Genomic DNA, 23,550 nt, shown 5'->3' with positions numbered 1-23,550 from the left:
TAAACTTGTGCTAGAGAATAAAGTGGGCTTCCCTTGATGGAAAATAAATAGATATTAGTGAGGGCATAAGAGGCAGATGAGCAGAGTCAGATCTGTAGGTTACCTCTTATTTACTCCTTGACTGGACCAGCAAAAATATTTCTGTGAAAGCATGTGACTCTCCATGATGTTAGCCCCTGGGACCTATTCACTTTAGTTGCCAAGTAAATGGACTTCAAGGTGGAAAGAACAGTAGCTGCTTTGAATCCCTTTTTCAGCGACTAACGTAATGAAGTCAGTCAAGTGCATATTGCATGATACTGTATTCTTTGACCATTTTATACCTTCACTCTTTTTTCTCCCCAAAATAGCACAACTGCAAGTACAGAAAGCCTCTTCTCAGAGGAAGGAAGTGCATATTTCAACTCATTAGTTTATGAAAGGGATTTAAAGAATTTCCCTTTTCCCTTGTTACTTTTCTCCATAAAAGAAAGAAAGAAATAGTAGAGCCTAGAAAGTAAGAATCAGAGAGATGCAGAGAAAGATTAATTCTCCATCTCCACTTGAGTCTGCTCCAGTAGAGGAAATGAAATAAAGAACAGAAGAGATTTGAATTGTACATAATAAAATGCTGGTACACAGGATTTTAAAATATTGACAAGAGGGCTTGTCTATTCCCAGGATAATGTGGATTGATCTGGCCATAACTAGAAGTGGGATATTGAACCTCTGTGTGTCTAATCTTAAGTATTTCAACGAGACTTTTCATTACACTATTTTTTTTAAAGATAAAACTGAAACAATGAACGTTAATTTAGAAAGTTTTTTTAAAAAATCTTACCCATTAAACTGCCAGCTCTGAAGCAATAAAGACTGAAATGTGCTGGCATCATCTTTTACTGACAAATAAGGAAGCGAGAGCTGGCAGAAGCAATGCCGTTCAGTGAGGCGGGATAGGCCTGTTCTGCTTGACTGGTGGTCAGTGGCAGGCCCCTTTCCTGTGAGGGCACATCACCACAGAGCACACATTCCTGCTGCATCTTCGCGGGAAGCGGCCTTCGTGAATTAACTGTGAAGTTTACCCCAAGCAGCTTCTGCATACACTCATATACCTCTGCTCCTCTAGGATGTGAAAATTTTTTAATGCAAGTCTCTTTATTTTTTTTTAAATATTTATTTATTTATGCATACAGAACTGGGATACAGGCAAGAGGTGCAGGGGCAGTGAGAGGATTCACTAGAGACAGAGTGGGGAGCAGAACAGACTGTGTGACAAAGTACACTGCTGAGGGGAGCAGTGGGCGGGTCAGGAGAGGTCTGCCACGTCATGTGGTCACCTCCGGGGTGGGGATCGAACTCATATGGAAGTGGCTCCAGCTTCTCAGTGCTGTGCTTTAACCCGCTGTGCCACCAGGGAGGGCTCCAAGTCTCTTATTTTTTTCCAGCTTCATTCTAAAATAGATTCTTCACCTCTTCTACCCCTCCCCTTCTCAAAACTTAAAAGTTTTAACTTTAAGTTTTTTTTTTTTTTTAAAGATTTATTTATTTGTGCATACAGAACTGGGGTACAGGCCAGAGACTCAGGGGTGGCGAAAGACTTTACCAGAGACAGAGTGGGGAGCAGAACAGGCAGATGGATGAAGTACACTGCTGAGGGGAGCAGCGGGTGGGTCAGGAGAGGTCTGCCGCTCCCTGTGGTCACCTCCAGGGCAGGCGGGAATCGAACTCATGCGGAAGTGATTTCAGCTTCTTACTGCAGTGCTTTAACCCACTGCGCCACCAGGGAGGGCCTAACTTTAAGTTTTAAAAAAGTTCTATTGAGATGTAATTGTTCTGCCATATAATTCATCTACTGATAGTATGCAATTGTTTTTTCTTTGTATATTCACAATGTTGTAAAATCTTAAGCAAATTTGTTTGAAGCCATTTTCGTCACCCCAAAAGAAACCCTATTCTCATTATTTTTTAAATTTTTATTTTTTAAAGGTTTATTTATTTATGCATCTAGAACTGGGGTGGCCAGAGCTACAGGGATGGTGAGAGGATTCACCAGAGACAGCGGGGAGCAGAGCAGGCAAATCAAGGAGTTTCAGACAGGAGAGGTCTGCTGTGCCATTGGGATCAAACTTGCACAGAAGCTTTGCTTTAACCCTTTATGCCAACAGAGGGTCTACCACTCTGTTCTCACTGTTAACAAGCAGTCACTGAGTAGTTACTTATTATGGGCATTGTATATAAATGAAATCATACAATGTGGTTTTGTGACTAGTTTCTTTATATTAACAAAGAAAATGTATTCAGAATTCATCTATGTAACAACATGTGTAAGTACTTCCTTCTTATTCCCAAATAATAGTTGGCTATTTGGATAGGCCACATTTGTAATTCATTGATCAATTATGGACATTTGAGCTCTTTTCACTTTTTGACCATTACTAATAGTGCTTCTCTGACCAGAAAAAAACACATTTTTGTTTAAAGACTTATTCCAGGATCTCCCTGGTGGTGCAAGGGGTTAAGTCTCAGCACTATGAAGCTATCAGCAGCCACTGCAGCATGAGTTCCATCCCCAGCCAGGGAGCTGACCCACATGGCGCAGCAGACCTCTCCTGTCTCACCCCCTGCTCTCCTCGGCAGTGTATTTAATCATCAGTATATAATCAGAATATGAGTCCTTTTGCTTTTTTCAAGATTGGCTATTCTGTATTCTTTACGTGCCCATGCACCTTTTAGAATTAGCTTTGTAAATTTTGACAACAGAAGAAGGTAACTGGGTTTTTAGCAGGGGTTCCGCCATAGTTGATAAATTTTAGCAGCAGTGTCATCATACAGTATTGCATCTGTCAGTCCATGAATGTGTTATATCTTTCTGTTTATTTAGGTCTTTTTAAATTTATTTCAACTTATTGTGATATTTTCAGAACACAAGTGTTCTATTTTTTTTGCTAAAATTATTACTAGGCATTTTATTCTTATTAATGAAATTATAAATTGAAATATTTTCTTAATTTCACTTTCAGAGTATTATTTGTGTGTTTCACTACTTAGTTTGACAGTTAGCAAGCTCTGAAAGGCAATTTATGAGATATCATTTGCTTGAACTGGAGTAAACTTGTGCTAGAGAATAAAGTGGGCTTCCCTTGTGGTACAGGGGTTAAAGTCTCAGCACTATCCAGGTATCGCCAGCCACTGTAGCATGAGTTCAGCTCCTGGTCGGCAAGGTGACCCACATGGCACAGCAGACTTCTCCAGTCTTTCCCATTGCTCCTCTTGTCTGTGTAATTCACTAGGTCTACCTAATCTGCTCCCCACTCTGTCCCTAGCGGATCATCTCACCCCCTGCACCTCTAGCTTACACCCCAGTTCTTGTATCATAAATAAATAAATCTTAAAAAAAAAAAAGAGGAAAGGGCATTAGTACTTCTGAGCTAGTGAGAATGCAGTAATCACTAGTAACTTTGCTGTTATGACCTCATTCTTCTGTCATACCATATTAAAAGACTTTCTCTTGCCAAGGAATATAGGAAGTTTTCAACCACTTTATGCATCTTTTTTTTTTTAATCTACCATTATTACACAGACAAGTCCCAGTACTCTTTGAATCATCATTCACTTGGGGGAAAAAGATGATTTTGAAAAGGTCATCATGCTCTTCAATTGACTGTTAACAGACTAAGAGTGTGCTGAGGCATTGAACAAGAAGTAATTGAACTGGAGAATAATCACTGCAATGCAAACCTCATTCTAGATCTTAAAATAAAGGATTCTCATTGACCACATACATAAATTCAGACTCACCAAACTCAAGGATATATGCCCTAGGTAAGCCTCTTAAAAAAAAAGAATTATCAGTTGTTTCAACATAATACTGAAAAAATTGGACATGTATATATGCAAAAAATAATCTATACAATGACCTTTTGCATTTCACAGAATTAACTTTCACAAAATTAGCTCAAAATGGATCATAAAGCTAAGTATAAAACAGAGAAATATGAAACTCCTAGATGATAGTGTAGTAGAAAAACCTAGGTGACCTTAGGTATGGAGATGGCGTTTGAGATACAGCACTGATGAAAGAAACAATAATGGACTTAATTAAAATTAAAAACATATGCTCAACAAGAGACATTCTCAAGAGAATGAGAAGACAAGCCACAGACTGAGAGAAAATATTTTCAGAGGACATATCTGATAAAGGACTTCTATCTAAAATATGCAGCATACTCTTACAGCTCAACAATAAGGAAACAAACAACCTAAATAAAAGTGGGCCAAAGACCTTATCAGACATCTCACCAGAGAACATCAAAGAGCATATATGGGTGGGAAATGAAAAGGTGCTCCGTGTCATATGTCAACAAGGGAATGCAAATTAGTCAACAACATACCACTACATATCTGTTAGAATGGCCGAAATCCAAAGCACTGCCACCACCAAATGTTAGCAAGGATGTGGAGTAACAGGAAGTCCCATGCATTGCTGGTGGGAGTGCAAAATGGCCTGGCCACTTTGGAAGGAGAAGTGGCATCTAAACCAGTTCTTGACAGATGGTGAGGATTTTCTTAGGTACAAGAGGAAGAGTGTTCCAGGAAGATGGAACTTTGTCAGTGCTGATGAGCTATCAAGCCATGAAAAGACAGAGAAGCCTTAAATATATATTACTAAATTAAAAAGACCAGTCTGAAAAGGTTTACATAGTGTATGATTCCAACTACATGACATTCTGGAAATGGCAAAACCATGGAGACGGTAAGAAGATCAGTAGTGACCAGGGACTCATGGGGGAAGCAGCAGGGGTGAGCAGGCAGAGCGCATAGGCAGTGAAGCCACTCTGTATTATTTTGGAGGCTATTGTGTCTGTGAACTTTTGTCAGCCTATAGACTGTACAACTCCACAGTGAACCCTAATGTAAACTATTAACTTTGAATGGTAATGACTTGTCAGTGCAGGTTCTTCAAGTGAAACAAATATGTATGACTCAGGGGCAGGATAGTGGTCAGGGAAGGAAGGGAGCAGGAGGTATATAGTAACTATAGACCATCTGTTCAACTTGCTGTGCAAGTCTCTAAAAATAATTTTGTAAGGCATTATCAATTTCTACTGTTCAAATGCCTAAATTTATGCCCTTGGTGATTTGAAACCCTGGGTATTTCTGATCTTATTTCTGACTATATTCACCATGTAGTTATAGTCAGCTGGTGTATCTCCAGTTTCCTTACTGAATATGTCATCTATTTTATTCTCTCTCCTTCACCCCTGCCATGCCTTCACATCTTTGCTGATATACCCCTCCATCTCTCTGCTGGTAGTTCCAGTTACCTGAAGGACACTCCCTCTTGTGTCTATGAAAATTCCTACCATCCTTCAATATTTGGTTTAGATGCTAGCTCCGCAAAGAATCAGTAACACCCACCCTCTTCCTTTCATGCCACCTGGTGCCTGTAGCTTCCTAAAAATAAAGTCTCCTTCATCTCTAAAGTTCAAGTGTCCCATAATGTACTACATGTCCCTTGCACATAAAATACATACAAGGCATTTTTCAAACTGAAGCCTAGAGATTAAATTCCGGTATATTTCAGGGGTCTGTGAAGTTCTAAGAGAATTTTTAAATACTGTGTTTTCATTTTAATGGTAAACTGACTTGCCTGAATCCACACTATAATAAAGATGCACTGGAAAATTTCAGTGCTGGTGTTGGTTTTTGAGAAACAATGGATTGAAACATTACTCAGAATATACCTAAACTGGGCCCTCCCTGGTGGTACAACAGGTTAAAGCACAGCACTGTGAAGCTCTCCGCAGCAACTGCAGCACAAGTTCAATCCCCAGCCAAGGGGGTGACCCACATGGTGTGGAGACCTCTCCTGACCTGCCTGCTGTTCCCCTCAGCAGTGTTCTTCATCAGTCAGCCTGTTCTGCTCCTGACTCTGTCTTTGGTGAATCCTCTCACCCCCAACCCCACACCTCTGGCCTGTACCCCAGTTCTGTATGCATAAATAAATAAATCTGTTTTAAAAATAATATATGTAAACTTGTGATTCTAGAGGAGTGCTGGCTGTTTATGGTCTTCAGTCTTTGGGAAATATAATTGGTTTACCCTTTAGCACCTTAACCAGAAAGTTAGGCTATTTATGGTTACTTCCTATTATTGGTAGACAGAAGGGAGGTGTTAGGTATGGTTTTATCTGTGTCCACTTTTTTTAAGATTTATTTATTTGTGCATACAGAACTGGGGTACAGGCCAGAGGCTCAGGGGCGATGAGAGGCTTCACAAAGACAGAGTGGGGAACAGAACAGGCAGATCTACGAAATACACTGCTGAGGGGAGCAGCGGGCGGGTCAGGAGAGGTCTGCCACACCATGTGGTCACCTCCGGGGCAGGCGGGAATTGAACTCATGCGGAAGTGGCTTTAGATTCTCAGTGCTGTGCTTTAACCTGCTGCGCCACCAGGGAGGGCCTCTGTGTCCACTTTTATGTATCTCCTCTAGCTCCTCCAAAAAAAAAGGAGAGAAAATAAAGAGAGGAGAAAAGAACAAATGGAGCCCACCTCCCCGGCATTAATAATGGAATTTTGAAAGTTTGGTATAAGGACTTGGCCAAAGTTGGAATTTTCTTTCTCATTTGAAATTTTGCTTTTAAAAAAGGTGTTTAATTTATTAATCCTCTCATGAAAAATCTGCACAACCAGTCCAGCTGAAGTCACTGCAGATCCTTCCTCCTTCTATTGCCCAATCTCACCTCACTTTTTGCTACTGCTAGCACTGGCCTTTGCAATTTCCCCCCAGCTCCCTACACAACAGTTTCATCCTGTTCTGGCCTTCTTTTGCTGTGTTCTTGCGGGCCTTTTCTCCTCACACAGGTTCATTTTTCTTTGTATAATCCAAAGAATTGTAAATCATGCTAAAGTAAGCTCTCATGCCACCTCCGAAGTGGGTTCTGTGATCTTGTGCATTTTAGCTAGTGTCTCCCAAATTTCTGTCTTAGGTCTTGTTGACTTCTCATGGTGAAGGACATCCGTGACCATTTGTTTGCTTGAAGCTGCCCATGGGTCATGAATCTCCTGGTCCAAATAGTTAGTTTGCTTCCAGCAATTATGTTTACTTGGGGTCTATTAGGCAGGTTTGTCTGACCGGGAAACTCCAGATGTCTAGTTAAGATTATTTTCCTAGGAGGGTTGGAGGCTGTAATTAAATATTAAATCTTGGTTTGGTGACATGGGCTTTGCATGAACAACAACTCATTTTGGGCCTGTTGGCTCTTGGTATCTAGTCACAAAAACTTCACGAGACAACGTCAACCATTGTTTTTCACATTTACACATTTTAAAACAAACACCATGAGCTGAACTTATTAATAAACCGAGGTAGAATTAGGTTACATGTCAGTATTATGGTCAATATGATAACTCTGAAGACTTGCCTAAATTATCTCACATCATGTTAACTTGAAAAGACATTTGGGCTAGTTTCTATGACTATCTGTAAGTTTTATGAAGTTTAATTTTTTTCTAAACACTTCAATTTTAAGCCAATTAAAAATTAGTTTTGGCATTGCCATCCAGAGATCATCTACAGATATACCATACATGGGACACATAAACAACATAACAATAGATGCAAGTATGATCTTATGACTTGTTTAAATGTTTAACCAGGAATCATGAACCATATAGAAACTCATTAGTGTGTAAGAGATCAACTGGATTCTTCAACAAGTAGTCCCATGGAAGCTATGCATCAGAGTCTGGGCAAGGAAGGGCCCTGCCACATTTATACCAAAACCATGAAGAAGGCAGCCCAGGTCATCACAGAGATGTACTCACCCAGCCAGGCAACAATTTTGATAGCAGCTGCTTGCAAAAGAAAAATAAAGACTTTTTGCCTTTTTCCTCCTTCTGTTAAGAATCCCTCTCTGAACTTTGTAGATAAGTATGAAGATTTAGATTGCCCCTAGAGCTGCATTTCTGGTTTTGCAAAGGTTTGTAAGATAAGGACAATTGTTTTTTAATTACTCTTAGAATTGAGTTGTAGCCTGAATGATATCAAGGACTGACACAGCTGGCCAACTACTTTCTCCTTAATTTGCTTCTTTATGTTTGGGAGAAAATCTTTTATGGATTTAGAGCTATCTTTGAGTCTGGTATATTTTTCTTTCACTCTGGGTATATTTGTCTTCGGAGACAAAAAACAAATCAACCAATAAACAAAAACCCAAAAACCCAAAATCCTTTTGGGGTTCTGAATATCAGCTTCCAAATTATTGTTAAATTAAATAAATTTAATTTCATACAAATGGAGGTCACACATAGACATGAACAGTCCGAGGAAGAAAAACAAAATGAGATACCTATCCTGAGCTAAAGCCTGGAGTTTCAAGGGCTGGGGGGTGGGGGTGGGGGTGGGGGACTCACACAGAGAGAGTGATCAGAGCTGTGTTTAATTGGATGTTTGGCCTGTCTAGTTGTCCAGATAGAAAGGTTATTTCTGGCAATAACCCTGACTCTGGGTAAGAGCCCCTATTTATATTCTTCTAGGTAGTTAAGGAAATGTTGAAAGTTTCTCTTTAACCTGGTGGGCCTTGATTGACTTTAGTTTGAAATAATCCACATTGCCAAAGCAGTGCATCTTAGGGACACTTATCCTTGGCATAAGTGATATAGGCAATCATCAGTTGGCAGGCTAAACATTTTTTCAGCTTTCCCTTGCACTGTGACTTTCTTTGATTATTTACCTTCTGAAAGCTACTCATTTTTATGTAGCTTGTGCACACAAATCTAGATTCCTCCCTTGCTTCCTTGAACACGTAGATGTTTTCTTCTCAATAAGGTTGATTATTGCTGATTTCCTAGGCAAAATATAGAGATGCAAATAGCCAGGTGCTGTTTTTGTCATTGCACCCAGTAAAAAACAGAGCTAAAGAAGAATCTTCAGCCTACTAGAATCTTCTTGAGTAAGCTCTAAAAGTGAGTTTGGATTTAGCATGTCTATTTCCTTGAAACTATTTTAAGACACCTGAGGAGCAGATGATGGTCTCTTTAACTTCAGGGCCATGAGTGTCTCTAAAACTAAATATTCTAGTCTCTGGGGAGGACGCTTTGAAAAAGGGGGTGAGGAAACTCAGAAATCAATACCTTTTTTTGTAAAGCCCTATACTATGCATATTCTAAAAAAAACAATAGGATTGTAATAAATGCTTTCCCTTGTTAGGGAATGTCTACCATTTTTCAGGAAAAAAAAATAGATTAAGATCTGGAACCTTGGGTTCAAATAGGTTTCAACTAAAGCAATCAAAGTATCTGATCAAAATAAAGGAAATTATCTAGTAAAGCAAAAAAGAGAAAACCAGCCAGAAATCTAAACCCTGATAGGATGGGGTAATGAGATTTTATTGATCATATATATAGATATAAATGTATGAACATATAAAAAGATACATATATTAAAAAGATATACATATGTACCATTTTACATGTGTGTGTGTATAAAATAAGTCATACTATATACCAGGCTATCACTACAGTTAAAATTGTAACTAGAAGAAAGAAAAAATATTTAAAAATCCTTTTTAAAAACAAATACTATCTTACATTCCTTTGTTTTGTTAAATCTAATTTTCCTGGTTTTGTATTTATCGAAAGAACTAACATACAAATTGCTATACAGTTTTCAAGAGCATTCTAGTTTTCAGGTTGTTTCAGTTATCAGTAGAATGTGGAAGGTACCAGAAATTGTCAACTGGCTTTAATAATAAGGAATGAATTGTGCAAGACTAGGTTAATTCTTTAGCTCCATGACATTATTCAGGACTCATTCTTTTCATCTTTCTGCTCTAACCTCAGCCTACTGGCCTCATCTCCTGATCCCTGCCCACGCCAGACCAGTTAAGGCAAGGGGACATGTCCGCAGGATTCACTTAGAACAATGAAGACCTTAGCCTGAGTCACAAGAGGGGGATACTTGACACAATAGAAGTACTATTTTCCAGGAAGAATGGAAAAACCTGATGAGATGTACACAATAAAATTGGACATATAGGGTTCCCTAAAATTCAGACTTAAATTGCAGCCTGAATACTATATTCTTTGACTATATGCATTCATTTTGTTCTTCACAAACCTGGTGAGGGTGGGTCTCCAGCTTGGACTGGATTCCAGTTGGAAAACCAGTCATAATGTATGGTAAAGCTAGGAGGAAGGAGGATTAGTCAGAGGCTGGCAACACCCCAAGGAAGTGGAGAAAGTAGAAATCCCCAAAGAAGACCAGATTTGAGCAAGAGTGACAAATCTTGGTACTGTGTGAGGTCTTGGGACCATCAGATTGCAGAGAACATGGTGGCAGGCACTTTGAGAAATGAGGTGGGCCCTCCCTGGTGGTGCGAGGGGTTAGAGTGCAGCTGTGGAGTCATCCACAGCCACTGCCGCAGAGTTTGATCCCCGGCCAGGGAGTGACCCACACAGCCCAGCAGACCCCTCCTGCCTACTGTTCCCCTCAGCAGTGTATTTCAGTCAATCTGCCTGTTCTGCTCCCCACTCTGGTGAATCATCTCATCTCCTGTACCTCTCGCCTGTACCCCAGTTCTTGTATGTGTAAATAAATAAATCTTTAAAATAAAAAGAAAAATGGAAAGTGAGTGCAGTGAGTGTTCTCCCAGTCTAATTCCTGGAAAACAAGGTAGCATGTGACCCTATAGTCTGCTGACAGGGTACAGGACGCCGGCCCGTCAGCTGGCTCCTCTTGGTTCTTAGATATATTTGGGGATGAGCTTGGTGGAGGAAGCAGTTCCATGGATGCTCACTTTGAAGTTGGTAATGAAACTAAGGCAGGGCAGAAATTCCTATAAACAGCATTAAATTGTATGTACTATACACCAGAGACATTTTATGGGGGTGAAGTGGGGGGTGGGATCAAAAATGGAGGTGGGTGTGCACTGGACTATGGTGATGGCACATGGGTGATTTGGTGATGGGAAGCCCATGGGGATTACAACTGAGATGGAAAAAAGCACAAAATGATGTAAAAATAAACTACTACATTAAAAAATATTGTGTTGTTGTTACCTGTAGTGGTATGCCCTTGACTTTTATGGTGGGCTGGTATAACCATATGATTTCTACATTGAATATAAAACATCCATTCTGCTCTTTTCTTCCAGGTCTTCACATGACTTGTTCCTCCAGATTTTCTCTGAAAGCTTTTCCCTGACCCTTCACTTTATTCTCAATCCTCACCTTCCTTATTTTTCTGCATGGCTCTTATTACTGCCAGAAAATTTGTCTTTCTCCCCTGATCTTCACTTCATGAAGAGGGGGGCTTTGCTGTGTTGTTCATGCTGTGTCATCTCCAGTACTGAGGATGTACTTGGAATATTGTAGATGTCCAATTAAGATTTACTGGATGAATGAATGAGAGACTGCCTGATGTTCTTTCTGATGTTATTCTCGCCTAATGAAATGATGTTCTTTCTTTTTTTAGGAATGAGAACTTTATCTTCTGTTTCCTTTTCTTGCTAACAACCAGAAATTGCTAAACTAAATTTTGGATTCATTTGTAATAACCATACTTCACACACACATTGTCCCTACAGAGTGTTCTGAGCACTGCAGCCAGAGTCATCATTCTAAATGCCTTTACTCAACACCTCCAAAGGCTTCTCACTTTATTTTAAAACAATGTTCAAGATCTAGCCCTCCCTGGTGGCGCAGCGGGTTAAAGCACAGCATTAAGAAGCTAAAGCCACTTCCGCATGAGTTCGATCCCCGCTTGCCCCGGAGGTGATGCACATGGCGCAGCAGACCTCTCCTGACCCGCCCGCTGCTCCCCTCAGCAGTGTACTTCGTCCATCTGCCTGTTCTGCTCCCCGCTCTGTCTCTGGTGAATCCTCTCACCCTCCACATCTCTGGCCTGTACCCCAGTTCTGTATGAATAAATAAATTTTTTTTTTAAGATTTATTTATTTGTGCATACAGAACTGGGGTACAGGCCAGAGGCTCAGGGGCGGTCAGAGGCTTCACCAGAGACAGAGCAGGGAACAGAACAGGCAGATCGACAAAGTACACTGCTGAGGGGAGCGCGGGCGGGTCAGGAGAGGTCTGCCACACCATGTGGTCACCTCCGGGGCAGGCGGGAATCGAACTCATGCGGAAGCAGCTTTAGATTCTCTGTGCTGTGCTTTAACCCGCTGCGCCACCAGGGAGGGCCTGAATAAATAAATTTTTAAAAAATTATTTAAAAAAAAAAAGTTCAAGATCTGACAGCGGCCTAGAACTCTCTGCAAGACCTGTGCCACCATCCCAGCCCTGCCCTGCCCCTTTTACCTCCTCATGGGCTTCCATGATGTTCCTCAAACACAGCAGGCATTCCTCCACAGTGACTGGTCTCTTCTGCCAGATAGCCACATCACCTTCAAATCTTTGCTTAACTGTCACCATCTCCAGGAAGCCTGCCCTGGCCACCTTTTCAAAAATTTTGCCTGCCACCCCCCAGCCCCCACTCATTTCTCTTCCTCTGCTTTACTCCATCCCTGGCCCCGTGGCATTTCTGACACTTCTGACATTCTTTAAAATTTGCACTAGAGGGCCCTCCCTGGTGGCGCAGCGGGTTAAAGAACTGCACTAAGAGACCAAAGCCACTTCCGCATGAGTTCGATCCCCGCCTGCCCCAGAGGTGACCACATGGCGCGCAGACCTCTCCTGGCCCGCCCGCTACTCCCCTCAGCAGTGTGCTTCGTCGATCTGCCTGTTCTGCTTCCCGCTCTGTCTCTGGTGAATCCTCTCACCCTCCGCATCTCTGGCCTGTACCCCAGTTCTGTACGAATAAATATAATAAATCTTTAAAAAAAAAAATTTGCACTAGAATGGAAACTTCATGAAGGCAGGACTCTTTTTTTCTTTTGCTCACTGGTATACCCCAAGAATCTGGATTGTGCTTAGCACATAGTAGATTTGTTAATATCTCTTTCACAAGGACTCAAAACACCATGATAATTCTTGCTCAGTTTGCTGTCTGAGTAAGTAAGGGTGATAGAGTCAGAGAGTTCAGGGCTCATGGTGGGTATAACCTATGGCCACATTTGCTATTTGTGTCACCTAAGCTAATGACAGGTGTATTGAGTTTGAGTTTATTGAGGTATGTATTTGCAGTAGATATATTCATATGTGTGTGTGTATTTATCATGAATTTAAAAATTTTTTTCCATAACCTGACTATCTAGAGATAAATGTGATATTAACGTTATAGTCTTCTATTTTCACATGTAGATTTTTCAAGTAAATCAGGTTCGGCTTGCTTAATATTTAATGCATCATGGATATTTTTCCTGAGACTAAATAACCTTCCATTTTTTAAAAAGATTTATTTATTTATGCATACAAAACTGGGGTACAGGCCAAAGGTGCAGGGGTAGTGAGAGGATTCACCAGAGACAGAGTGGGGAGCAGAACAGGCAGGTCGACGAAGTATACTGCTGAGGGGAGCAGCAGGCAGGTCAGAAGAGGTCTGCCATGCCATGCAGATCACCCCCAGGGCTGGGCATCAAACTCGCACTGAAGTGGCTGTGACTGGCTTGCAGTGCTGCATCCTAACACCTTGTACCACCAGGAAGGGCCACCTTCCAGTATTTTTAGTGGTTATGCACATACTTTGAAAAGTATAAGACACCATACTCTACCATGATTATACCATTATTCTTTCTTCAAGAAGCAAATTTATTGCAAAAGATTTTTATTTCTTCCCTTTTTCTATAGGAGATATGGTCTCAAAGTACCGAGAACCTTTGCTCCACACCTTCCTGAGGGGAGCCAGGGATCCAGACAGTGCTCACAGGGCCAGCAGCTTATCCAACCTCGGAGAACTGTGCCAGAGACTGGACTTTCTCCTGGGCTCCGTGGTTCATGAGGTACTGTATGCTGATTCCTTTCTCTAAAACTTGTTTTTACTTGGACTTACAATAAAGCTTGGTTTTGGGAGTCAGGAGATCTGAGTTTCTAATTCCAGATCCACTCCTACCTCCCATTGAGAGAGTATAAGTTACTTAACCTCAATCTCATTTGTCTCATGTATATTGAAAGTTGCAATTTTGCAGCTGACAAGAGGTCATCTTAACCTACCTTAAGCAATAAAAGAAAGTTTATCATGAAGATGTCAAGGTAACTAACAGCACCGTAGAAACCTTGAGGAAGGGCAAATGGACCTTTACCCTGGGTCTGTGGGCCGTCTGTGAGTCTTTGTTCACAGAAAAATCATAGGCAGATACTCTGGCCTTCTTTGCTTACAGGTTCAGGGGCCCAGGGTTGTTCAGGGGCCCACGGTTGTTCAGGGGCCCAGGGCTGTTCAGGGGCCCACGGTTGTTTCCTGGAACAAACTAGTTAAGTTCCATGTTTTGTTCAGCACTTTATACCCAGTGTTTAGTGCATGGTAGATAAAGGATGAGTGAACAACCCATAACCATGTAAGAGGTTGGCACTGGCTTAAGATTTAATGAAATATGTATCTTGCTATTGCCCCAATAAATATCTTTCTCTAGTGTCTTAAATTTTGTCTTGACCCTTGTGCTTAATTATTCATCAGTACATTAGTATATATGTTGAGCATCTATTCTCTGTTAGGCACTCTGATATTTAAAGATGAGGATAGGAAAATAACTAACATGTTGCCAGGAGTCTTTTTATTACCAGGACATTTGACCATCATAAATCCTTTTTGGAAGAAGTTGGCTTATAAATTCTAAATATGTGTTTAAGCACAATTCATGTTATCTTCTTATTTACAAGAGACCAAATTTCTCACATAAAAGCATATAACTTCACCAGAACAAAAACTTGGAAAAATGTGCTCTTATATAATACTCTATATCCTAGGACTGGCCATGTTGAGCCTCAATTTTTTTGTTTGTTTGTTTGTTTCAATGTATAGAAATATTCTTTTTAAAGATTTATTAATTTATGCATACAGAACTAGGGTACAGGCCAGAGGTGCAGGGGCAGTGAGAGGATTCACCAGAGACAGAGTGGGGGTGCAGAACAGGCAAATCAATGGAATACACTGCTGAGGCGAGCAGTGGGCGGGCCAGGAGAGGTCTGCTGTGCCATGTGGGTCAACTCCTTGGCCGGGTATCGAATGCATGAAGTAGCTGCAGCTAGCTTTGTAATGCTGTGCTTCAACCTGTTGTGCCACCAGTGAGGGCCCTATATAGAAATATTTTTAATAGCTTAGAAACAGAAATTCAGGGTGACTCAAAATCCTTAAGTGCTGTAATATCATGAACCACTAGGAGCTTGTTCTTTGCTTGTTTGGATGGCACTTAGAAAACCTCGTTTTTCAGTGATAGTAACTCCTAACTTTTTTTATATTAGAATTTATTTACTTATTTATTTTTTACATCATTGTTCATTTTTGTAGAATGTTTGCTTTCATCTCTCAGGTGTAACCCCCATAGAATTCCCACCACCAAGTCACCCATGCACCATCACCATAGTACCTTTTTAGTTGGATATAATCCCAGCTGTTTATTCTTTCCTTCACTTTCTTTGCTTTGTGGGGTGAATCTTTAAAGATGTTACTGCGATGTATGTCACGTAATGTTTTATCTATATTTTTTGATTTCAGGGCTTATGTTCAATTATTTTATCCATTTTGAGTTCATTTTTGTGCATGGTGTGAGGTAGTAGTCTAGTTTCATTCTTTTGCATGTGGTAGGCCAATCTGCTCAGCACCATTCATGAAACTGCCCTCGTTTCATTGCATATTCTTTGTTCCTTTGTCAAAGATTAGTTGTACATGTATGTGTGGCTTCATTTCTGGGCTTTCTAGTCAATCCAGTGATCTGCGTGTCTGTTTTCCGAGTACCATACTGCTTTAACTATTATGGGATTGTAGAACAGTTTGAGGTCTGGAGTGTGATAGCTCCATTCTCCTTTTTTATTTCTGGAGAGCTTAGGCTATTCACAGCTTTTTGTTTTGTTTTGTTTTTGTGGCTCCTTATGAATTTCATCAGTAACTTCTAGCTTTTAAGAAAAGTCCTTTGTTCAGCCTATTATAATAATCTCTGAGTCAAATATTGAAATGGTTCCCACATTTTTTCTTCTGTTAACTGTTAACCTCCTGTTTGTTTATATAACTCAACCCAAGCTGACCCATAAGCTATAAACTGAAACAACCTTCTAATGGATCATGATCTGAATCAAACCCAAATATTATTATTTTTAATAATATCTTTATTGAGTTATAATTCACATACAGGCCACCCACTTAAAGGGCAAAATTCAATGGGTTTTTAGTATATTCACAAATATTTTTAAACATAACCATGAACTAAATATAAATGTCCCCCTGATCTCCACAGATTTCAGCTCACATTTAGCAGAATTTACATATTTTCTAAAACCAGCAAACTATGCCTGAACATCATGAGCTTCTCTGAACCCAAAACCAGACCATAGCTCTTTTTTGAATCCTTCATTTGTTTTTCCTTTCTCACTTTTGTGTTGGCTGCACAGACTTCCTATTGAACGTATTAAAGAAATTTCTTGGTTTGGCTAATTAGAAAGATTGAGCGAAAGCAGGTTTTGTAACATTCAAGAAGTGTCATCTTTCTGAAGACCCACCCAGCCAAACTGAAAAGAACCAGTTTCCGAAGGCTCTTGGGGAATAAATGAAGGCTCAGCTCCACCACCCATTTGCCTGTGTTCACATGTGCCGATGACTTAGACTCAGCTCAATTTCCTGACCTAGAAAATGGGATTAAAATATCTATCACGCAGAATAGTCCTAAGGTCCTAGTGATACAGTTTATGTGGAAAATAAGAAAAAGTGGAGAATGGTGCTGGAGACCAGGATTGTAGAATTAGGTGTGGGGGAGGCTGCCATGTTAAATAGGTGCTCAACATGAGCTTCCCTGAAGAAGAAATTTTACTTTCCTCTGTTAATATTTTGTATTTTAGTAACTTTTTAAGGAGTATTTTGATCATTTGAAAGGGGGCTGAGGTTGAATGGCAAAGACATGAGAATGAGGTTACCAGTATCCTTCAACTGTCCCTAGTGATATATTTACCAAATTCCTGCAATGTTCAGGCCCTTCATTTGGGGACAGAGTTTATAAAGAAAACAGATAACATACCACCTTGCCTTCTGGGCATGGGTAACCTGTGGAAGATGCAGATACCCAAGATTACAATTACAGTCCCTTGTAATAGATACATGCTGATCCCCTCCATCAGATTTGGATTGAGCATGATGTGTTGGAGGAGCAGACCCTTGGAACTGATTCTGGAGGCAAGTTAAAGTTAGGTAACTCAAGAAAGCAAAGGAGATCATCATTTCAGCAGAGGGAGCAGCTTGTGCAAGTCACTATGATATGTGACAGTCTGACATGATTGAAATTCTATAGGAAGATGCAAGGGGTAGGCGTAGTATGTTAGTTGGTGATGTGGCTGAGGCATGAGAGGCAGACAGGGACCGCCTCATTGTTAAGGCTATGACTTGCGGGCTCACTGGCGGAATCGAGCATTGCATGTTAAGCTTTCAGAATGAAGTATATTGAACAGGTGGGAGACTTATGTTGGGTAGCTCAAAGAATGAGCCCTTCCCTTAGGCTCAGCCTTAAAAGTGATGTGAAGAGCTGTACTGTGGATGTACATGACCAGCAAACCCCTTCCTTGTACAGTGACCATATCCCATTTTTAGACACCTGAACTCTGTCACATCAGTTCCAGAATGTTCCTGATCATTGATAAGTTGTGAGCAAAGGCAGAACCAGTCTTTATTTACCTTTGTCTAAGTACCTGTTGCAGTGCTTTCTTCTAGTGGGTGCTCTTTTAGTGTTGATTAATATGGAAGAGGAGGTAAATCTTCTTTGAAGATATAGTTCTCATATGTTTTAAAAATAGAAATAATAACAAGCTTAATACTCTTTTGTTGCTTTACATATATCAGCTGATCTTAATACTCTTAAGTACCTTATTTATATCAGCTGATCATAGGGGACACTGAGGGATGAAATAATTTGCCAAAGTAGGGAGATAACAACACTGATATTTGAATGTAAGCAGTAGTTCCAGAATTCAGGCTCTTAACCACTCCTCTATATTGTCTCTCAGTAAATGTTTTCAGTTCATTTATAAGATTGGTTCTGTGCCCTTGAAAAGAATTGCGATGTGAGAAAACTACTGACAGGAATGGTCATGTAGCTTCATCTTAATAACATTTGCTCTTGGCAATGAAACTTCAGAAGGTAATATATTCCCTATGATTTGAAAAACCAGATGTTCCATCCCACATAATTTCTGTGTCTTCTTTTAAAATGTTTCTTCTTATGTGGCATCCCACGCTTGCCATGTCATCAGTGCCAAGCCAGCTGCCTTGGGTGGACAAGTTTGAACATGATAGGACACCTGATAGTCTTCATAAATTTCACCCATTGAGTCCTCCCATAGCCAGGCTGCCTTGTCCATTCATATGGGAAAACTGGGATATTTAACATGGCCCTAAAGTAGCTTTCAGTCATTTGTTTATTCACTCAAGAACTATTTATTGAATGCTAACCTTGTTCCAGTTATGAAACTACACCAAACCACTTGCTGGCTAGTCGGGATCAGATAGGAATGCAAGAAACTTCCTGTCCTCGTGGAGCTGACATTCTAGAGAGAAGTAAATAATAGGCCTGCACGTAGATAATCTATGCCTTGTTGGATGGAGTGTGTGCTGAAGAGATAAATCCAGCGTGGTAGGGGTATGACAGGTGCTTGTTACTTATTGTATGCGAACTTGGAAAAGCTTCACTGGTGAGTGACATTTGAGCAGAGACTAAGGAAACCAGGAGTTGATCTGGGCAGATACCTGAAAAGAGAGAATTGCAGTCTGAGGGAGCAGTGAGTCTAGACAGCCTGAGGCAGGTGCCTATTTGACATGCCCCCAAGCTGCAAGGCCAAGGTGGCTCGAGTGAATCACAGGACTTGGCATCAGCAAAGTGGTGGCAATTCAGCAGGGTTTTGTAAGGACTTTGGCTTTTACTGGGAGTGAGATGGGAAGCCAAAACAGTAGTGGAATTACCTAACTTATTTAATTTTTTTAAAGATTTTATTTATTCATACAGAACTGGGGTACAGCCCCGAGATGCGGAGGGCGAGAGGATTCACCAGAGACAGAGCAGGGAGCAGAGCAGGCAGATCGATGAAGTACACTGCTGAGGGGAGGAGCCGGTGGGCCAGGAGAGGTCTGCCACGCCATGTGGTCACCTCCAGGGCAGGCGGGGATCGAACTCATGCTGAAGTGGCTTAAGCCTCTTAATGCTGTGCTTTAACCCGCGCGCCACCAGGGAGGGCCCACTTATTTAATTTTTTAACAAGATTTCTTTCAGTGAGAGGATTCACCAGAGATAGAGTGGGGAACAGAATAAGCAGACAAGGAAGTACACTGCTGAGGGGAGCAGTGGGCGAGAAAAGAGAGATCTATTGTGCCGTGTCAATCTCCTCTGGGGCTGGGGATAGAACTTCCACTGAAGTGGCTGTGGCTAGCCACTTCATTACACCTACCCATTACACCACAAGGAAAGGCCCACAAGAGTTATTTCTTTATGCATGCAAGAACTCTTGTATCGGCCAGAGGTGCAGGAGGTGAGAGGATTTACCAGAGAGAGTATGGGGAGCAGAACAGGCAGATATACTGAAATACCCTGCTAACACCCTGCTGAGGGGAGCAGCGGGTGAGACAGGAGAGGTCTGCTGTGCCTTGTGGGTCACCTCCCTGGCTGGGGATCTAACTTGTGCTGCAGTAGCTACAGAGAGCATAGTGCTACATCTTAACCCCTTGCACCACCAGGGAAGCCCCTGGCCTAACTTATTTTAAAACGTTATTGTGTCCTCTTGTGTGCCCAATCTTTCAGTGTTCCATGAACATTCTTGAAGTATATCATCCTCTTAAAAATGGTTTGCTCTCGACCCTTCCTGGTGGTGCAGTGGATTAAAGCACAGCACTGAGAAACTAAAGCCACTTCCTCATGAGTGGCCTGCCCCGGAGGTGACCACATGGCGTGGCAGACCTCTCCTGACTCACCCGCTGCTCCCCTCAGCAGTGTGCTTCGTCCATCTGCCTGTTCTGCTCCCCACTCTGTCTCTGGTGAAGCCTCTCGCCGTCCCTGAGCCTCTGGCCTGTACCCCAGCTCTGTATGCACAAATAAATCTTTAAAAAAAAAAATGGTTTGCTCTCTTGGGTACTGGTAGAAATGGAACTTTAGCTTTGGGGAAACTTCTCTTTGGCTGCAAACTGAAGGACCTCTGCTTCATGAGCATTTGTCATGGGCCAGATACTAGAAAATAGGTAATGGACCCAAGGAGATCTCTATAGAGGATGCAACACAGGGAGTGTGCAGTAGACAGTAGACTGGAGTGATGCGATAGATACAGTGGTGACTCGGTAAAACAGCACAACTGCTGTCCAAATATGGAGCTGGGACCCTCAGACTTGCCAGGAGGTTTGCCTTCAACAAGAGAAAATGGAGAAGCATGATGTATTTTGATATAAAATTGAACAAACTAGCCATCCTGGTCACTTCTGACAGGATCTTATCTGGGGGTCACAGCTGTAGCTCTTGGGCGTCTGAAGAAAGCGGTCCTACCTGTTGGGTGGTCCAGATTTGGGCACTGTCAGTGCTGTGGCCATCAGTGCTTGCTGCCAGGGAAGGAGTACAAAGGATAGAATCAACCCTTCCATGATCTCAGTACTGGGAATTCAGGTTTTTCCTCTCTGATGATGTCAACATTTAACCTGTTTGAAGAGCATTATCATTTTTTCCCCAGTTTCTCCTTGTTCTTTTCAAGAGCTATGTTGCTTAGAACCAAATCTTGATAGACTCTTTCATCTTTATCACTCACGATGAGAAGTAAATATGATTTAATTGAACCTCAGGGAGAGGCCCAGCCTCAGTACAGCAGATGAGAAGTACAAGAGCAGTCCAATTTTAGGGTGGTGCCCACAGTTCCACTAGTCTGAGCTTAGGGGTCTGATGCAAAGCTGTCACCTCTGGTCCCTCAAATGATCTGAATTCTTGATGTGTTGGACCACAGAAGCTAATGCACTGGAGGGGGGGGGTGCATGGACCTGAGTTAAGGACCCAAGTGGATGTCCTGGGAAATCCTGAAGAAGCAAAAATAGTCCCCCCACTTCTCTTTCATGGCAGGTTGTGTGAGCACATGAGAATTAGAGGCCATGCTGCCTGTGCATTGAGGTTTCATTGGTTACAGAATAGAAGGGAGGGTTGTCTAGTTTCAGACTAGCTAGCAGGCCCACTGACTATTAAAAAAGGAAGCTTTAGGATAAGGAATGAAGGTGCAGTTGCAAAGTAGACGTCCTACTTCTGTGAAACTCACCCAACTCCAATACCTTCTCTCCTGCAATTTTCCAAAGTTGCTTTTTGGTAAACTTGCTCTTTGTATTATGTCTGTTTGTGTTATATTTGTACATGATGCTTGATGTGGGTCGTCTCTTTGGAAAATGATGTTATTTTCTCATTTCTGGTGACTCCTGTTAAGTGTTAAATTGCTAATCTTCAGGATGCCCAAAGCAGTCAGCTCTCTCTCTGTGTAACTTGCAGAATTGGATATGGACTTCCATAATTTAACTGGTGAAGAGAAAGTCCTCCAGTTAGTATTTAATAGGATACTATTAGGTTTATTAGAATAGGTAAATTGACCCCCAGGCAAGCTACATGAAGATCATATAGAATGGGTTTCTGCCCTTAGTGAGAACTGAGGAACAGAATAGAAACATTACACCAATTGGTAAGTTAGTAAAGACCTTCCATAATCCATCTATCTGTTTGCCAAGGCTTTTAGGGGTAGAAAGCAATGAAGAACGTCCTTGGGGTTGAGAGAGACTAGCCTTTGGGAGTGACTTGTTCAGGCTGCATAGAGAAAAGAGTGCTCGGCCTCCTCTCTGCTTCTTGTGTTTGACTAGGGGTCTGTCTCCCTGGCCAGCAGGCGAGCAACATTGTAAATTGGTTGTGAGGGCTTGACCTGAACAGAAGAAGACTGTTCTTAGCTCTTGATGATGTCAACAAGACCATGTTCAAATTCCAATGCCCTAGAAATATTTGCCTGACCAACCATTATACATTTCACAGGATTTGGTTCTTGTGACAGAGGTGTTGAGGAAGGTTCCTGAACACTCACCTGTTCCCAGGTCTCTTCTTGATTGCCTCTAATGCCACATTACAGTGGGCTTGGTATAGTCTCGTGCAAAAATCACCAAGAGCTTGTGGCCGGCAGGAAGCTATTCCAGCTGACCTTGGGAAGTTAATACCTAGCTCCTCTCTCTCTTGTACTTTCAAGGTGGCATGAGGTTTCCAGAACTGACATGCAGGAGAAGCCACTCTCCAGCCAAGATATTTCTGCTTGTCCCAACTGTAGAATTAATGCCCTACAACCAGAGTGGTCCTTAGACTGAGAACAAGCTAGAAACAAGCTAGAAACATAGTGAGGTAAAACTGAGATGACAAAAGCTTAACATTGGCAGGCTTCTGGGCCAGGAGGCCTTCGTCTACCACATACTTGTGGCCTGCATAAACACAGGCCCAACATGAGGCAAAAAGTCTTGTGAGCATATGCATGTTCCTATGGGCCTGGGCTGGCTTTCATGCTTTAGTTATCAGACTGAATAAGTCAAACTTTCATGTGTCAAGAAAGACTCAGACCTAGCTCTAACTTGTTTCTCTGATTTCAGCTCTTACCTTGTAAACACTAAGCCTGCAAGTGGAGGTAGCTATTATATTGTTGCCTGTTTGGCGGTTACCCAAGGAATTCCTCCTAGGATCGAATTGCTTCTACCGTTAATGCCGAAAGCATGGAAACTCCTGAATGCTGTGGGTCAGGGTCTCCCAGGTCAAACAGCAGAAACTGCTTGCTTGCTGATCTTATTGAAAAACATAGACTTGAGCTTTCTGGGATTTCCCTAAACTTACAAGCTGCACATTTGTCTAATAGATGTATCTGTATCACAGATCCAATTACATTTAAGAACATGCTAATACTTCTAATCACTCTCACTGATTAATTAGACACTTTGAACTATGCCTAACTGTTTGAAAGCTGGGAAAAATACAACCTGCATATTTAAATTTTCTGAAGCAAGCAAGTCTCTTTTCTGATTTGTGCCTATATTGTTTCTTTCAAACCTTTTTTTTTTTCCAAGCCTTTTTTTTTAAAAAAAGATTTATTTATTCATATAGAACTGGGGTACAAGCCAGAGATGCGGAGGGTGAGAGGATTCACCAGAGACAGAGAGGGGAGCAGATCGACGAAGTACACTGCTGAGGGGAGCAGCGGGCGGGTCAGGAGAGGTCTGCCACACCATGTGGTCACCTCCGGGGCAGGCGGGGATGAAACTCATGTGGAAGTGGCTTTAGCTTCCTAGTGCTGTGCTTTAACCTGCTGCGCCACCAGGGAGGGCCCGTGTTTTTGTTATGAATCAGAAATGGGGTACAGCTCCAATACCTTCTCTCCTGCAATTTTCCAAAGTTGCTTTTTGGTAAACTTGCTCTTTGTATTATGTCTGTTTGTGTTATATTTGTACATGATGC

General features: G+C 41.5%; 1 protein-coding gene across 3 annotated transcripts in view; it reads left to right on the top strand.

The window, feature by feature from the left end:
* TANGO6 (transport and golgi organization 6 homolog (Drosophila)) overlaps positions 1-23,550 on the top strand; it is a 151,093-nt gene that overhangs the window by 100,523 nt on the left and 27,020 nt on the right. For 2 of the 3 annotated variants that reach the window (XM_012730422.1, XM_004690436.2), the window contains one exon: positions 13,727-13,878. In XM_012730422.1, the coding sequence (XP_012585876.1) occupies positions 13,727-13,878 (152 nt within the window). Of the gene's footprint in view, positions 1-13,726; positions 13,879-23,550 lie in introns of those variants that run through there. The other variant, XM_012730423.1, reaches the window with a different exon arrangement.

The sequence above is a fragment of the Condylura cristata genome, unplaced genomic scaffold (genome assembly GCF_000260355.1).
Source record: "Condylura cristata isolate star-nosed mole 26May11 unplaced genomic scaffold, ConCri1.0 scaffold00028, whole genome shotgun sequence".
NCBI classification, from domain to species: Eukaryota; Metazoa; Chordata; class Mammalia; order Eulipotyphla; family Talpidae; genus Condylura; species Condylura cristata.
Note: the sequence above shows the minus strand (reverse complement) of the source record. Positions and strands in the feature narration are given on the sequence as shown.